At 35.1% G+C, this 18,742-nt stretch overlaps 3 protein-coding genes across 7 annotated transcripts; all 3 read right to left on the bottom strand.

The window, feature by feature from the left end:
* Positions 1-1,350: 1,350 nt before the first annotated feature.
* LOC140971539 (E3 ubiquitin-protein ligase PUB22-like) lies at positions 1,351-2,886 on the bottom strand. Its single transcript, XM_073433852.1, has one exon. It carries the CDS (start codon positions 2,799-2,801, stop codon positions 1,563-1,565), a length of 1,239 nt encoding a protein of 412 aa, XP_073289953.1. The 5' UTR covers positions 2,802-2,886; the 3' UTR covers positions 1,351-1,562.
* An 8,074-nt stretch (positions 2,887-10,960) lies between these two features.
* On the bottom strand, positions 10,961-12,418 carry LOC140961545 (E3 ubiquitin-protein ligase PUB24-like). 2 transcript variants are annotated; one of them, XM_073420144.1, is made up of 2 exons: positions 11,262-12,418; positions 11,018-11,185 (listed from the first exon to the last, which is right to left on the bottom strand). In XM_073420144.1, the coding sequence occupies exons 1-2, from the start codon at positions 12,290-12,292 to the stop codon at positions 11,152-11,154; spliced, it is 1,065 nt and encodes a 354-aa protein (XP_073276245.1). In that variant the 5' UTR covers positions 12,293-12,418; the 3' UTR covers positions 11,018-11,151. The 2 variants fall into 2 exon arrangements, with proteins under 2 accessions (XP_073276236.1, XP_073276245.1); XM_073420135.1 differs by having other exon boundaries at positions 10,961-12,418.
* Positions 12,419-14,613: 2,195 nt separating this feature from the next.
* LOC140971538 (BEL1-like homeodomain protein 1) lies at positions 14,614-18,742 on the bottom strand. 4 transcript variants are annotated; one of them, XM_073433849.1, is made up of 7 exons: positions 18,535-18,742; positions 17,950-17,995; positions 17,584-17,668; positions 16,619-17,504; positions 15,941-16,314; positions 15,802-15,862; positions 14,614-15,718 (listed from the first exon to the last, which is right to left on the bottom strand). In XM_073433849.1, exons 4-7 carry the CDS (start codon positions 17,444-17,446, stop codon positions 15,062-15,064), a joined length of 1,920 nt encoding a protein of 639 aa, XP_073289950.1. In that variant the 5' UTR covers positions 17,447-17,504; positions 17,584-17,668; positions 17,950-17,995; positions 18,535-18,742; the 3' UTR covers positions 14,614-15,061. The 4 variants fall into 4 exon arrangements, with proteins under 4 accessions (XP_073289950.1, XP_073289951.1, XP_073289949.1 ...); XM_073433850.1 differs by lacking the exon at positions 18,535-18,742 and adding an exon at positions 18,089-18,117; XM_073433848.1 differs by lacking the exon at positions 17,584-17,668 and having other exon boundaries at positions 18,535-18,741.

Raw genomic sequence — 18,742 nt, 5'->3', positions numbered from 1 at the left:
CTACCAGCGTGAAAAGTTNAAAAAAAAAAAAAAAAAAAAAAAAAAAAAAAAAAAAAGCCAAATCAATGATTTTTAAACCTAACACAAAATTTTTATGCTAAATCAATTATTTTTAAACCTGTCTATTTATGTTTAACTTTAGATGGATCTATGCATGTAATTGAAACTATAAGGTTTTAAAAATGTATTGATTTATTTTGTTAATGAGGTTTTTGTTTTTGAAAAATATATTGCATAAGCGATATAATTGATAGTTTAAAGAGAACAAATTTATAAATTAATAACATAGATGGTTTAATTGTGGAATGGGTATAGTTAAAAGGAGGTCCTTTAAAAAACAATGGTGCTGGTTCGATTAGGTCTATTTCATAAAGTTGATTCGTGAGACGGTCACATGAGTTTTTCTGTAAAAAAATATTGTACAAGTTGGGAATTGATAGTTTTATTTTATTTATTTTGAGGGAGGATAATTGATAGTTCAATGAGGCAAATAATATATGAGGAATAGGTGACTTCAACTTATAATTTTTAAATGGTGTTGAAATAGATAATGCAGATGAAGATCCAAACTGTACAATATGGACGACCTAGATTGAAGATAAACAAACAAAAATCACTCGGCTCGACTTTGACCCAACATAGTACTTGGAAAACTTCATACTTTTTTACTTTCTTTTTTTCTTTTCTTTTTTTTTTATATCCTAATCAGAAGACTCGAACTTTAGTCGATATATGAAGAATTCTTGATGAGACCATTGGGCCAAGTCCTCGGTCTCACTTCACCATCGGATAAGGTGCAAACAATTGGCTACCCAAGCCCCTCCAGACATAACAAAGCTGAGCCGAGAAGCGACGCATCATGTTATGATTATCAATTCTACGAAGATCATTACAAATATGGAATATGCATATAAATATATAATGATAAGGAAAGAATCTAAAAAAATTCGGATATATACAAATTTATCTCAACTTTTAGCAAGGCAAATCAGGCTAAAAGTAACCTATATATATGAAAGACTCTCCCAACTAAATTACTTCTTCTACAAGCTAACCAATCCCTACATATCTATAAATACCAATTATGTTCTACGGTTTAATATATTCACATATTGCTATCACACAACATTACGTTTCTCGTACTCTTACGTCTTGGTTGAGTACTAACTTAAGCATCGGAGGGTCACACATGAAACATCTACGAAACCCTCTAAATATTGCTAGTCTCTGTGCAGATCCACCCAAGGTCCATATTTGCCGATCCGAGCTCTGAAGATTGCCGAGCCCTCAGGTTATTGAAAATTTTACTCAACGGACGAAACCAAAAGTAAGTTTTTGGTTGCATCAAAGATCATGAAAACAAATCTTTCCGATAAACATTCAACTTCCCAAAAAATTTGGAGTCCCAAACAATATGTTTTAAGAAAAGTATTCAATTTGGACACATTTTCTGCCTTTTCTCTATACATGTATATGCATTATATTCATTTTCTACCTAAATTTCTATAGAAAACTCTAGATGATCAATCATTTACTCCCATCACTTAAATCTTTCATCCATTTCAATTTGGATATGAAGAATTCAAATTGCTAGGTATGCAAGAAGCGTTCCTCCAAGCTCGAGCATGCAACTTAAGAATCTCCCTAGCTCTATCCTTGGACTTGGATCCACAATCAACTTGAAGCACCAAGCACAATTTATTAACAACACCAATCTGCAACATCTCCTGCAAAATCCTATGATTCGCAGAAAATTTGGAGATGGAATGAAGAATTCTAACTGCCCTTTCGCTAGCTCCATTGGAAACCCTAAGTATCTTTTTCGAAACGATGGCTAATCCGGCGCCGTGCTGGAGCAGCTCGGATCTCCCCTCGGCGATCTGGCACAGCATTTCCAACACCGTTAGGATCATTTCAGAAGCCCTTTTGTCGGAAGAATTCAGCAGAAGATCGATCAGTAGAGGCACTGCTCCGGCATTCACCGCTTTTATCCTATTCCTCCCCCATGAGCAAGAAATGGCCAACGCTTTGAGTGACGATTTTGTGGCTTTTTCCGAGATTTGATCTCTCAAGATTTGTGTTAATTGGGTGAAGAATTCTGGGCTTAGATGAATCAGTTGATCTGGTTCAGCTACTTCTAGCATTGACTTTAACAGCATGATTGCGTATGCCCGCGATTCGTAGCTTCCCGTTTGCATCACGCGGGTCAAAGATTCGATTAATTCGGTATTGTTGAGTGATTTCAGGCCCGATTCTGATAACTGCAGACTGTAAAGAATACTCAAGGATTCGTGGGAGACTCTTGTAAGTTCCGAGGAATCTTCAAGTACTTCAGCGCGCGATGCTTCGAGGGTTTTGTTCATAATCAACGAGGCCAAGAATTCGGCTGTGCCCACCGTTTCCATGGATCTTCTATTGGTCTGATTCTGAGAAGCAATTGACTTAAGTCTCTTCAAACACTCCATCTGCCTTTGTGGGGAGGCGGCAGCGGCATCAGTGATAAGCTTCAGAATCTGGGATTTGCAGACTGGAGATTTCGGCGTCGGCAGTCTTTCGATGTCTTGTGAGGCGTGGACCGTGCACCATGACTGGATGAGCCGCCGGAGAGTGATGTTTGGGGTCAATTCGGGGTCGGAAAGAGCCTGCTTTGTTACCGGGCAAGTGTTGTTATTCTGAGAAAATATCCATTTCTCGATGCTATCCCTGTCGTATGTTATCCCGGTCGACATTGTTACCGGATCTTTCATGATTTCCAAAGAAATGGGACAGACAAAATATGGGGGAACTTCGATTTCAGCCATAGAAGATGGAATGAAAATCGAGCTTATAAAATTGTTGAAGATATGTTAATCTGCTCGTGTGGATTGAGTTGAACATGTTTGGTGTTGGGAGCGTTTGTTTTTATAGCTTTGGAGAAAGAGGAAAGATTCCAAGTTTGTGAAAGTCAAAACACGGAAAATTTTTAGTATTTTAATAATTGGGTTGGACTGAAGACTTTTCTTCACTACGTAGTCCAAACTGTGGCCTGCGCGCATGTTTCTTTGACTTCCACTTTGTTAAATAAAAATTAAAAGCACGTGCTACTTCTTCTTCTAAATTATATTTCTTTAAGAAATTAAAATAGGTGAGATATTAAATGGATAATGGCAACTTTTTGCTTATATATAAGCAATATATAAATCTTTAATAGTACCTTTTAACTACCAAATTTTTTATATTCTTCAAAATTATACGATAATTTCTTCATAAATATTAAATCATACATTTTGTGGGTGATTTTTTTTTTAATGTTTTAAACACAATTTAGAGAAGATGTATTAGAAGGTAATCCTTTACAACAAAATTTTTTATGATATAGTTTTCTTGCAGAAGCTGATCGATGAAACTAGTAATGATGACGATGAGGAGAAAATAATTAAAGCTCGTGCTTTTGTTGAGTGCATGCATTTGACAGCCGACAATTAAACAGTAGGCAAAAGGATATATTGAACTAAACCTATATTTACGAGTAGTCTGTGTGCAGTGTTATATAAATTAATTTTTAAAATATAATATTTATTGGAAAAATATAAGAAGAGCTAATTTCGCTTTGACATCCAGACTTGTTGAAGACTTCATTCCCAAACGTGATTCCTTTGGTGGTATGAATTCTAAAACATCCTATGAATAGATGTTTATTAACGCATTAGATGATCCATACGAGCATCCAAGTCTTTAAATGATAAATTTTTTTTAAAACTTTTACTGTCCTTTGGATTCGAGAAACACGTACGAGTATATACCAACAAAACGTATTATATTAAAACAATTATTATTTCAATAAAAAAAAATATTTTGAATTTTTTTTAAAAAATAATTTTTAAAGTTTGTACAAAACTGTTGTGAAAAAGTAAAAATTTACGGTAAAAAAATAAAAATCTCAAACTCTCAAAATTATCACACTACACACTTTATAATATTTTTCTCTCAACTCAATTGTGATTTTCTTCACAAATGAGAGATCTATTTATAGAAAATTTTTACAAATAATCCAAAAATAAAATACATCATTACCTACATCATCACACACTAATTTTCAATATTCAACACCTAATTTTACCTAATTTTCAACATTCAACATTCACATTTTCAACACAAATATTTAACACATTTTTAAATAATTTTTCAACACTCCCCCTTGTGATGATGATCATAATGATTGTATACATTACGTGTTTTTATACTGCCTCGTTAAAAACCTTACTAGGAAAAACCCATTGGGATAAAAACCATAGTAAGGGAAAAAGAGTGCAGTCACGTAAACTCCCCCTCATGTTGACACGAACAATTCTTCACAAATTTCGTAGATTGCGCATCCCAATATTATATATGTGCTTTCTGAATATTGTCGTAGGAAGTGCCTTTGTGAAGAGATCTGATGAGTTTTCACTTGATTGAATGTGACGAACATCAATACATTTATTCTTCTCAAGCTCCTTGGTGAATGCGAAGAACTTAGGAGGAATATGTTTAGTTCTGTCGCTTTTTATGTATCCTTCTTTCATTTGAGCAACACATGCAGCATTATCTTCATATAGTATCACAGGCTTCTCGTCGAATGATAATCCGCATGAGATTTGGATATGTTGAGTCATTGATTTTAACCACACACATTCACGGCTTGCTTCATGTAGTGCAATAATCTCGGCATGATTTGATGAAGTTGTTACAAGTGTTTGTTTCTGTGAACGCCAAGAAATTGCAGTGCCTCCACGAGTAAATACATATCCAGTTTGAGAACGTGCTTTGTGTGGATCAGATAAGTATCCAGCATCGGCATAACCAATTATACTTGGATTAGCATCTTTTGAATACAAAAGTCCCAAGTCTGTCGTTCCTCGTAGATAACGGAATATATGTTTAATTCCGTTCCAATGTCTCTTTGTTGGATATGTGCTAAATCTTGCCAATAAATTTACGGCAAAAGATATATCAGGCCTTGTACAATTTGTAAGATACATAAGGGCACCGATAGCACTTAGATATGGTACTTCTGGACCAAGAATATCTTCATCATCTTCACATGGACGGAATGGATCCTTTTCTATGTTTAATGATCTAACAACCATTGGAGTACTTAAAGGATTTGATTTGTCCATATTAAAACGTTTAAGGATCTTTTCTGTATAATTTGTCTGGTGAACAAATATTCCACATTCTTTTTGTTCAATTTGTAAACCCAGACAATACTTGGTTTTTCCAAGATCCTTCATTTCAAATTCTTCTTTCAAGTATGACACAACTTCTTGAATTTCCTTATTTGTTCCAATGATGTTTAAATCATCAACATATACAGCAATAATTACGCATCCGGATGTTGTTTTCTTAATGAAAACACAAGGGCATATTGAATTATTTACATATCCCTTTTTCATCAAGTGATCACTTAGCCTATTATACCACATTCTGCCGGATTGCTTCAACCCATATAATGATCTTAGTAATTTCACAGAATAACATTCTCTGGGTTTTGAACTTTGTGCTTCAGGCATCTTAAATCCTTCAGGGATTTTCATATATATATTACTATCAAGTGATCCATATAAGTAGGCTGTAACAACATCCATAAGACGCATTTCTAAATTTTCAGATACTGCCAAGCTAATCAAATACCGAAACGTAATTGCATCCATCACAGGAGAATACGTTTCTTCATAATCAATTCCAGGCCTTTGAGAAAAACCTTGTGCAACAAGTCGAGCTTTATATCTTACTATTTCATTTTTCTCATTTCGCTTTCGAATAAAAACCCATTTGTATCCAACAGGTTTTACACCTTCAGGTGTAAGGACTATAGGTCCAAAAACATTACGTTTATTTAGCGAATCCAATTCAACCTGGATGGCATCTTTCCATTTTATCCAATCCTGCCGATTTTTACATTCACCAAAAGATTTTGGTTCATGATCTTCATTATCATTTATGATGTCGATTGCCACATTATAAGAAAATATATCATCAATTTCTTCTATATCTTTTCGGTTCCATATTTTTCCAGTATTAATATAATTGATAGAGATTTCATGATTCTCGTCAGTTTGTGGTTCTGACAAAACATTTTCATCATCATGTGTTTCTTCAGGAACATCATTCTCTATTTTGTGATCATTATGTGTTTCTTCAGGAACATCATTCTCTATTTTGTGATCATTGTGTTTCTCTATGAATTTTCTTTTTCGAGGATTTTTATCCTTGGAACCAACTGGCCTTCCACGCTTCAGGCGTTTAATGACATCATGACTATCTTCAATTTGTTTCTTCGGAATTTCAATTCGAGCAGGGGCATTTGCAGCATGTATATATGATTTAGTTACCCCTTTTGTGTCTGCAAATGCATCTGGTATTTGATTTGCTATTCTTTGCAAGTGCACAATTTGCTGTACATCTTTTTCACATTGTTTTGTTCTTGGATCCAGATGTAACAATGATGATACATACCATGTAATTTCTTTTTCGGTATGTTTCTGTTCTCCCCCTAACATTGGGAAGATTTCCTCATTAAAATGACAATCAGCAAAACGTGCTGTGAACACGTCGCCTGTCTGTGGTTCAAGATATCGAATGATCGATGGACTATCATAACCAATATAAATTCCAATCTTTCTTTGAGGTCCCATTTTCTTTCGTTGAGGTGGTGCAATAGGCACATACACCATACATCCAAAAATTCTCAGATGAGAAATGTCTGGTTCTTTACCAAATGCAAGCTGCAATGGGGAGTATTTATGATATGCACTTGGTCTGATGCGAATTAATGAAGCAGCATGTAAAATTGCATGTCCCCATATAGAAATAGGGAGCTTTGTTTTCATAATCATTGGTCTAGCAATCATTTGCAGACGTTTAATCAATGATTCAGCCAATCCATTTTGAGTATGTACATGAGCAACAGGATGCTCAACAATGATTCCCATAGACATACAATAATCATTGAAAGTCTGGGAAGTAAATTCACCAGCATTATCAAGTCTAATTTTCTTGATTGTATAATCGGGAAATTGATTCCTCAATTTTATTATTTGAGCAAGTAATCTTGCAAATGCAACATTTCGAGTTGACAATAAACATACATGTGACCATCTGCTGGAGGCATCAATCAATACCATAAAGTATCTGAATGGTCCACATGGTGGATGGATTGGTCCACAAATATCACCCTGAATACGTTCAAGAAACATTGGTGATTCAGTTTGGATTTTGGCTGGTGATGGTCTTATAATAAGTTTTCCAAGAGAACATGCTTTACATTGAAACTTATTATTCTGAAAGATCTTCTGGTCTTTCAATGGATGACCATGTGTATTTTCTATAATTCTTCGCATCATTGTTGAACCAGGATGTCCTAATCGATCATGCCAATTGGTTAATATTGAAGAATTATCAATTACCATGTTTGATTCAATGGGACGTATATGTGTATAATGCAATCCAGTAGGGAGCATTGGTAGTTTTTCAATCACATATTTCTTTCCTGATTTATATGTGGTAAGACACATATATTTCTCATTCCCTTCATTCATTGTTTGAGTATCATACCCATGGGAATATATATCATTAAAACTCAACAAATTTCTTTTCGATTGTGGTGAATATAAAGCATCATTGATCAAAAATTTTGTACCATTAGGTAACAAAAATTGTGCTTTACCACATCCTTTAATCAAGTCTACAGGACCTGATATTGTATTCACCGTTGTTTTTGTTGGTTTTAGTTCCAAGAAATATCTTTTATCTCGGAGGATAGTGTGCGTTGTACCACTATCGGGTATGCAAACTTCAGCTTTGCTCATAGCATTTTCCATATTTGAACTTCAAAAAATATGCAATGAAAAAAAATTAATGACAATACATATTTAAATATAACACATATCATAATTGTACAATAAAACATTATCATATAAATACATGAAAAATAAATTATTGTACATTTATATTCTACCACTATATTGTTCATTTTCAGAGAAATCATTGAGAAAATCTGCAGCATCAATATTGTTCATTTCTATCCCACCAACATATTGATCATTTCCAGAGAAATCATTCATAAAATCAGCAGCATCAAAATGAGTTGAATCACTCAAACGGTCACTTCGCTCAGTGAAGTTGGTCTCCTTTTCTTTCCCCTTTATCGATTCTTTATAAAGTTTGCAAAGATGCTCAGGGGCTCGACAAATACGAGACCAATGTCCTGGAGTGCCGCATCTGAAACAAGAACTTTCAAATCTTTTCGAGTGATTTTCATTAACACTCATGTTTTCTTGATGCCTTTTCTGTGGATGGTTTGGGACGTTATTTTGAGATGAGTTATAGAAATAACTATCTCGATTATTTTCAAAACCACGGCCGCGTCCACGACCACGACCACTTCCTCGTCCACGTCCACGTCCACGACCTCGACCTCGACCTCGACCTCGACCAAAACCTTGTCTTTGAATTTGATTTTGGTTTCCAGGTTTAAATTCATTTTTACTTACAGCATTTACTTCTGGAAATGCTGTTGATCCAGTGGGTCGGGACTGATGATTTCTCATTAATAGCTCGTTGTTCTTTTCCGCCACAAGAAGACAGGCGATGAGTTCAGAATATCTCGCAAATCCACGCACTCTATATTGTTGCTGTAGTGTTATATTTGATGCGTGAAACGTGGAAAATGTTTTTTCAAGCATTTCCGATTCTGTAACCTCATGTCCACAAAATTTTAACTGCGAGATTATTCTATACATCGCTGAATTGTAATCACTGACTTTTTTAAAGTCTTGGAATCTTAACATATTCCATTCATCACGGGCGGTCGGAAGTATAACTTCCCTTATATGTTCAAATCTCTCTTTTAATCCTTTCCACAGAGCCATGGGATCTTTTTCGATGAGATATTCACATTTTAAACCTTCATCAAGGTGTCGTCGTAAAAATATTATAGCTTTTGCTTTTTCTTGTGATGAAGATATACCATTTTCTTTAATGGTCTCGCTTAGACCCAATGACTCAAGATGCATTTCTACATCAAGAGTCCATGGCATATAGTTTTTCCCAGTAATATCAAGAGCGATGAATTCGAGCTTTGCCAAGTTTGCCATGGTGGTACTAAAAATTACGATGCATTTTATTAGTTAATGAATATTGCAATACAAAGTAATGGATAAACAACAAGTACAAGTATTCGTAAAAATAAAGAAAACACACGAGGAGGATATTCTCCGATAAATACAAGACTGGTGAGTATGATAACCAAAATAATTAAAAATAACCTCGTGAAAGCCATCTTCTTTTTTTCTTCGAAAATTTGATGAAGAATAATTTTTAGAGAAGAAGAGAAAGTTGGAGTGATTGAATGTATTTGTGAGATTGTATTTATAGAGCAAAAACTAGCCGTTTTGTTACCGTTTATTACCGTTGGTGTATAAGAAAATAAATGTATGTATTTGTATAATTTTATGGTAATAATATGGTGTATATAATATTAGTCATATTTAAATAATTATGTATATCATATCACATTATTATAATTAGGTGTCATAAGTTATTTTGTTTAAAAAACCTTATAGGCTTTTATACTTGTCGTATCCCTTACCGGGAGTGTGGGATGTCGTCTTAACATCCTCCCAGGATTTATAACAAGTTTTTGAAAAAATTATTTTTATTATTTCTAACAATAACATTATATTATATATTACATATATAAACAATAAATAAATAACAGTAAAATAAATATTATTACTTTTGTTACCTTTTTCTTCTGTTCGGAGCTTGGAAAAATATGGAGGACTTTTAGAGCTTCGTGCTGATAACGTGTTGTGAAAAAGTAAAAATTTACGGTAAAAAAATAAAAATCTCAAACTCTCAAAATTATCACACTACACACTTTATAATATTTTTCTCTCAACTCAATTGTGATTTTCTTCACAAATGAGAGATCTATTTATAGAAATTTTTTACAAATAATCCAAAAATAAAATACATCATTACCTACATCATCACACACTAATTTTCAATATTCAACACCTAATTTTACCTAATTTTCAACATTCAACATTCACATTTTCAACACAAATATTTAACACATTTTTAAATAATTTTTCAACAAAAACAAATTACTTACCATAAAAAATTTGTACGAAAAAGTATTAGTTTATGCGTACACAATGTTTGAACGTGATAGCTAGTACTAAATTAAAGATTGCAAATATGGGGTTGACTTTGTATATTTTGAGTTGACCGTTAGTATACTCAGTTTTAATCTAAAAACTTTGGTTCTTTTACAATTTTGATCTTTTTTCTCCGTATATTAAAGTGGCACGGCCATGTAATCAATACCCGAAGCCATATTGGAAGCAATGATCAATGTTATATTAGCATTATCTAGTTTCATGTTAGTAATTCATAAAAAAAATTAAAATTACAAAAAAAAAAAAGAAAATTAGCAAACTAAAAGTTAAATTTTACTAATTAGATGGCAGAAAAAAATAAATTTTTTTTTAAAACTTTGAGTGCAATTATAAAATTCTTAATAATTTACACTTTTCGGCCTCGCATTATGCCTGGTTTATTCTTAATTAATAATGGTTAGAAATTCGTACTCCCCCTACCATGGAAAATGGTCGTGCAAATTTGTCTATAAATTTCTAATATGTTCTTATGACAAAATTTGGTTTTAATGCAATACATTACTATTTATTTCAAGTTAAGTCCGAGTTTTGTCATATTGTTGACATGTTTAATGCAATAAATTAATATTTATTTCAAGTTTGGTAGGAGTTTTGCTGGAATGATGATATGATGTTGGATATATCAACAATATGAAACGTTATATAAACAATGTTCATTGTCATGTTTGATTGTAATATTTGTTGTCGTGTCAAAATTTCTCCAATATAAATATGAAAAAAAACTATTGTAATAAACCGAATTTTGACTACTTAGAATATCAAAAATTATTTAGACTAACTTATTTTATTGTGAGAAATATAAGACATTATGAAGCAAATTTTACACATTAATAAATCCCAGAAAATATATTTTTTGGGAAAACAATTATACATATATCTCGTTAAGGGAGCAACTTCAATGGAGGTGACTCCTTCCAAACATCGTAATGTGTCCTCAAAATCTCCCTCACTTTATCCTTAATATGGGCCTCGCGATCCGCCTGCATCAGCAAACAAAACTTCGGCACAATTCCAACCCTAAACAGTTCTTGAATCACCCCATTTGTACCAGAATACCTGCAAATCTGCCAAATAATAGTAACAGCTCGATCATCCACCGCTGGAGAAACCTTCAAAATCCTCCTTGTGACAACCGCGACACCATCTGCATGATTCAGGAGTTGAGCCCGACCATCTGCACATGAAGTTAAGTGACACAAGATTCCCAGAACAAGTTCCGTCGTTTTCTTGTCCGAGTTTCTGAGTTCAACGTCAATCAACCCGGTAACCGCGCTGGATTCCACCATGATCAGACGGTTTCTTCCCCAGGGGCAGGAATCGAGTAAGGCGTGAAGAAGAGCGGTTGTTCCCTGTTGGCAGATGCAGGCCTGTCGAATATTTGACACCATGCTTCTGAAGAATTCCGGCTTCAGTCTCTCCAGCATGCTAGGGCTCGTCTTCTGGACAGTGATTTTCACCGCATAAGCTGCGTGAAATTTCACTGCTGAGTTTTCTTGAAAAACCGGATTCTCCATTACCCACATTAAAGACTCAAAGATTTCGTCGTTCTCGGTCAATTTACCCTTCGACTGGCTCAATAATTTCCGAACAATGTAAAACAAACCAAGCGCTTCTTCCAGGCCATTCGTTTGTCCAGTTTTGTAACAAGAAATGATGAAAGATACCAACACCGCACCTAATCCAGCTTCCACCATGTAAACCCGATTTCGGTCGTGCTCCAGGGCGAGAGCTTCCAATTTCTGCAGCGTCTTTATCTGCAAATCCTGGACACACAGGTCCCTGATTAGATTGATTATGTAGAATTTGTCGCGAGTCGGCTTCGGAGTTGGGATCTGATCGATTCCATGCGATGCATTGAGAGTGCACCATCCCTGGATCAATCTTCGCAGGGTGTGATTCGGCGTCAAATCAGAATCTCTCGGCAGGGCCTGTTTACTGACGGGGCAGATCGTGTTGTGGTTCTTGAATAGCCAGTGTTCGATGCTTTCTCGATCGTAAGTAATCCCGGAAATGGCCGTCACGGGATCTTTCATGATTTGGAGTGAAATTGGACAGATAAAGTACTCGGGGACTTCTATGTTATCCATGAATACAAAAGAAATTTTGATTAAACGATCATATTTCAAGAAATTGAACTGGATAATATGACTGTATTAGTCTGTGTATGTGTGAAAATTTGGAAGAACGAGATTGGAGTCAAATAATTCATACGTCCAGTGAGGGACAAGTTTACTGATTCAAATTCCAGGCATTTAATAATACATAGGTATAATAAATAGGTGAGTAGCATTTAATATGCTACAAGAAAATATTACTGGTTTTTCAATACTTTATGCTTGCCAGGCCGCGGGGAGTGTGGAACTCGTTTAATTATAAATTATATTTGAACTTTGATAAAAATGGTTTCTACTAGACTACATATTTTTTAAAAATTATATTCTTAACAGAGAAATTTTAATTTTTTAAGTAATTGTATCCAATTTAAAACGTTTATATTGATCGAAGAACAAATTCATTAATCTGTTTTTTTTTTAAAAAAAGGTATAATTTTTATTGATGAAGTGTAAAGGATTGAATATGGAAGTGCAAAATTTTAATTTTTAGGTCGTATGCACTTACAAAATGAAAGAATATTTTTTTTTAATCAGTTGTTAGCATTACAATTTACACTCATATATAAATAAATTGGTATAGCGTTAATAAATTAAATAATCAAAATTATAAAGTTTGAGGGCATAAAAAATACATGATTATTATTATTATCTTGAATAATTTGAAATTTCCGTCAAATTCATGGAAAAAAAAATCAGATTAATTAATCTTTCCCTTCCCTTTGTCAAAAGCTGAGTCAAAGATAACAGACTCATTCACAAGGTCGCATTCACTGACAGTGGGAATCAAGCGGCATCAATTTTTAAATTTTTATTTGAGAGTCAATTAGATAGTTTTTAATTTGTGGGACAGTGAAAATAGTCATATTTGAATAAAAAAATATATTCTGACTAATGTATACATAATCTTTATATTCACAACTAAGATAACACGGGTATAGTGAATGTATAATTTTAATATATTTTATCACGTTTGATAGGTGAATGTCATCTCAGTGATGTATCCAGAAGTGAGCATTGTTGGTGAGCACAATATCGAAATTGATTAATTTAAGTTTTGAAATTTCTGGCATTAGATAAAGTTCAAGGCATTTATATTTCAATCCATCTTTTGGAAATTTTTTAAAAACGATAGTATTCCGTGTAAAATTTATTTTAATTGTCTAATTGGTCAAATGTGATCATATTGCAAACTGTTTTTTTTTTTACATATAAAAAAAATTTATTTAGTATGACTTTAGCCGAAATACACATGGGTATTCCGTGTCAGGACAATAATGGTAGCAATATTGGTCAACACTTCCAACTAGAAACTAATTAAATACGCAAAAAAAAGTGATAATTTTTGTGTTAAAATTAAAGTTCGACTAATTAGATAATCTCGCCACATCTCAACGCAATTTATAGACACTTAAAATTTTCCAATAATTTTAATTTTTGAAAACATGAATAGTTATAAGTCCATTGACTTGAAAATGAAATATTGCTCTTTTCCAAAATGTTGATTCGGTTATCATCCAACACAAAATATTGTTTTTAAAAAGAAAATTGATGGTTGGCCTAACATTGGAAAATAATAGGAAACCATATTTTCGACCTTTCACAACGGTATACTTACAAAACGACTTTGGAAAAGTGAAAGCAAATGAACTCATTAGCAACATTTTAAATTGTCGGTTTGAATTTCATAAGAAAAGTCTCAAAATTTTGACAAAATGGATCAAATAATTTTTTTTCCAAGGGTCCGGGCAAACAATTCTTGGAACAATGGATTTTTTCGTCCTCCGTGTTTATCTTAATGCAATTTTAATAATAAAATATGGATTCTCACATTTGTGGAACAAAATACCAATCAGAGTTAGGATTTATATTTTTCGACAATTTTAGTCATTTACTTAAAAATTTCATTAATTTTTCAATTAAAGAAACCGCGACACTTCTGACCATTAGCCGAACTAAGACTCTTGCTCCTGATCCTACTAAGACTCTTAGGCTAGCTTCTCACAGTTATTCATTTCACAACATATTCCATCTTGATCTTGTCCATTCCAACAAAATCTAAGTCATTTCTAACTGCAAAAATACAGTCCCAACATCTATCAAACTCCATCATTTCTTTAATATCATGTGTTTCATTTTATTATCTTTGTACAAATCGTCAAGCAACTAGGAGCATTGAGCTTTCATTTCGGTTTGTGGACAAATCTCCTATTCTAATATAAGACAAGACCATGGGGCAAAAAGCCTCCCATCAAACTTTCTAAACATCATAGTTAGAATTGAGTCGAGTCATGCTCTAAAATATGATACTTTTGGTAGATAAATATCCAACATTTAACAAAGTATGCAGCATATGCATTGTCTTGCGTATCAGGACAGAGAATTTACATCCTTTTTAAAATTACAAACTTCATGGCTCTATTCTTGTATACCACCCAAAGCCATTAGTTTTTCGATATTCATATGATCACAGTCATCTATAGATAACAAAATTAATATACAATATTCCCCAATTATATATCCTCTAAAATCCTATGCTGTCCAAAAGAACTCAAATTCTTCTCCTCATCAAATGTGTGTACAGAGTATCTTTCCTTATCTGCACTATCATGCAACCCCTTTCTTCGAAGTTACTAAAAGGGACAAAAATAGCGAAGAACGTGTGTTGAACTCGTGGATCCAATAAGCTGCAAAGTCGAGCAACGGCTGCATAGCAAACTTTCTTGGCATTGATTGTCGATGTTTTCACACACAATGGTTGAGTGTGTAAGAATTTGGAGTGCTATTCATGCCACTAAAATCATTTGGCTTACCTAATTCAACGCCTCTTCCGAGTTGTATGCTTTGATTCGGCATAAAGTTTTGGTGGGAATGTGGGAGACCTAAGGTGAGAGATACTCCATTTCCTGAAAATGGTGCTTGGATATGATCGTCCACAAATGTCCCGAGTTCCCCTATCTGATATGAGCCAAACCCGGCACTGAAATTTGTGGGTGCCCCCATTAATGTGCCAAGGGAATGTAACATGTCTGTATTGCGCGGTTTCTTTGGACTTCCTTGAGTAACGGTCCCCGTTTCGGATGATGATCCAATGAGGAGGAAGCTGTGATTGCTCTTGAATCCAGGAGGGGACATTAGAGCTGTGGATGTTGCGAGTGACGCAGCAGCGGCGTTATTTATGGGGTTGTCTATTTTTGAGGTAAAAACTTGATTCTGGCTGAGTATGGCTGGCTTTTTGGCTTGTGGAGCAGTGGATTTTGAGGTCGAAACTTCGTTTTGCTCGGTTTTGCCAGATTTATCATCTGATCCATTTTTTTCCTGTTCCTTGAGCTCTTCCATGTACATTTCCTCCACCATCGGCTTCCATAGCCGAACTCGAGCATTAATAAACCAATTGGAGACCTAAATTTGAACCGCCCTACTTCAAGTTTCTGCAAATTTTAGCAGAAATATTGATCAAGAATTGACAGACACTATGATTTTACCTGACTCCTGGTAAGCCCTGTCTGTTTAGCAAGCATGAGCTTATCTGAATCCTTGGGATATCTGAATCCAACATTCAATTTAAATATTCAGTTAATATCATGACTTATGAGTTTGAAGGAAAATCTTTGTTAAACTTACGGATGGAGAAAATGCTCGAAAAGCCAGGCACGAAGAACGGAAACAGACCGTTCGGGTAATCCTCGTTGTGGTCTCCAAGCATTGTTCTGGATCATTCCCAATTGCTGCAACGCTCTCTGCTGCCGAATCTGATTATCCACGTATTTAAGCCTGGAGCCTTCGATTTTCCCTACGAAACTATCTTCTTCCCCTAAGCTTTTGCTCGAGGCTCGGATTTGGGCGAAGATTGCATCTTTCAGGCATCGAAATTGCTTCGAAATTGTTTGCAAAGCCAGAGCCGTGTAAGTTTTAGCAGAACCAATTCCGGCTGCTTGTTCGAACCAAGATATTACCATCTGCATCTGGTGATGATACTGACTGTATCTTTGCTCGACCTTCAAGAGAACAAAACAAAAGAAAGAAGATTAAAACCCAATATTTTTTTTTTTTGGGAAAAATTGTTTTAAATTACAGAAACAGGGCTGATGGAGTAAAAAGAAAGCTACTGATATGATCGAGACATGAGTCTCTTTCAACTCCTACTCCTGAGCAAACAAAAATCCCAGATTTATTTATTAAAAAAAAACAGATCTTTTACCGGGTTTTTAATGTTTGGAGTCTGAAAATTTTAATAAAGAAACATATGGCTGTACGGCTTGAGATTTCAGATATGATCTCATCAAATTCGTCAAAGCTTACCTCATCAAGCATGTTAACAAGCTTTGCTTTCTTCATCTGAATTTGCTGTCTCTCTGCTGTGGTGAGCTCAACTCCACGTTTTTCACTGCCCTCTTCTCCACCAACACCCGCCGCCGTGGCTGCGGCTGAATCTCCCGTTTTCTTGGGCTGTTCACCAGCTGGTAATTCAGCTGTACTCTTTGCTCCTCTCCCAACCTTAACAACTTCATCAAGAAGTTCTTGCGCAGCCTTCAAGTATTTTGAACTCAAGATCACACTATGCACTCCATTCCTGCTGTTGGAAACACCGGAAGCCGGAGAAGTTGACCCTCCGGAAACCATGACATCATTCGCCCGAGGCTGCGACACGGCGGTGACCAGCGGTTGAGCTGTCACCTCCCTCTCGAGCATGAAAGACCCGTACCCCGACCTCGGTTGCTGAGAAGAAAGGCTCAAGGACAGCCCCTGCTGTGCGCGAGTGACCTCACGCGCCTCCTCGAGGTCCATTGTCGGGTTGGTGTAAGGATTGTAGTGCACATGTGGGAGGAAACCCTGGAGCTGGAGGGCGCCCGACACGTCATGCTGGTTGGTATCCTGCGTTGTGGCTGCGGAAGTGGTGGCACCATGGAAAGGGATGCCAACAAAATGCTGGCTCTGAGACGGCGGCGCGTGGGGGAGGTGAAGAGTATTTACCGATGAATTGGGATCGAGGAACACGAAGTTGCTGCTGGTGGCTGGCTGCGGCTGGCTGTCTGAAAATCCGACGTATGCAGGATTCATGAAGATCAGGGTTTGTAATCCATCGCTACTTCCTTGGATTCCTGAATTCCCATGAAAGTACGTAGCCATATGTGCAAAATCTTGGAAAATACACTGTACCACTTAAATTATTATCCCTTCAATCAAACTGTAAAAGGAAAAAAAACAAAATCACTTTAGCTTCCATTTCACATCCGATCATTCAGATTACACAGAGAGATATATACCAAAATTTCAAGAATGATCGGATGAAATTCCCATGAACATGAAGAAGCAAATGATAATATTTCCGAGGGAAATTCATCAGAAACCCTGGAATCCAAGAAATCCAACACTCTAAACAAATACAAACAATAATAATTATCTTCTTCAAGTATGCTACCATAATCAAATCAAGAATTCTTTACAAAACAGATTTGCTTTTCCATACTGAAAACCATATATAATTAAAGACATATATGATCTTTGTAAATATAATTTATATATATATATATATATATAAATACAACGACATATATGAACATAGTTAAGGAAAGCTTGATTGAGCGAGGAAGAAAGGGATTGGTTCGCTTAATATAATTATATATTAGCACCTGGTGCGACGGCAATCTGATTGTACACGTGCTCCATCTCCTCTATCTGAAAGACAAAGAAACCAAGTTTTAGCACACAAAAACCGTCTTCACCAGCTGAAGAAATATGAACAAAAAACGCAGAAACATGCGCTTATACCCGCACAGGACCAAGCTTTTTTCGACAGATCTGATANATATATATGCTTATCCATATATATGATCAGTCCCGTCAATTCAATTGTATGTCAGACTCGGGAACATTTACTCTACAATCTCTGCAACACTCTCACAGCAATTGATTAGGAATGAAAGAACTTGAAGAGAGATAGATGGCCTTAAAAGGCTGGGAAAAAGATGCCTATCTTTATTCACTCGTTTATCCACGCATTAATTTCTTCCGCTTTTCACTATATTTTTTTTCAAAAAATCATATGAAAATATTAAAGGGCTCTTCAAGAAAAGCATATACATACATACATATACATACATACATACATATATATATATATATATGATCGATTATATTGGCGTATACGTATGCATACATACAGGTGGAATTTGTTTCTTTCTTGAATTTTTCTGGTGTATTTTAATGTCATGTACCTGCGAATGGATCGAAACAAGGGAATTGAAGTTCAGTGATTTGACCCTCTCCCTTTCAAATCATTTGATGCTGCATCTTACGAAGAGAGAAAGAAATAAAAAAAAAATTGAAACTTTTGCAGAGTGAAAAAGATGGGGGGAGTGTGTGTTGCTAAGATTGATGTATGTAAACGCCATTATCATGTGTCAGAAGATATACATATACATA

This window comes from Primulina huaijiensis, chromosome 2 (assembly GCF_012295235.1).
Source record: "Primulina huaijiensis isolate GDHJ02 chromosome 2, ASM1229523v2, whole genome shotgun sequence".
NCBI lineage: Eukaryota > Viridiplantae > Streptophyta > Magnoliopsida > Lamiales > Gesneriaceae > Primulina > Primulina huaijiensis.
This window is presented reverse-complemented; position numbering and strand designations above follow the sequence as displayed.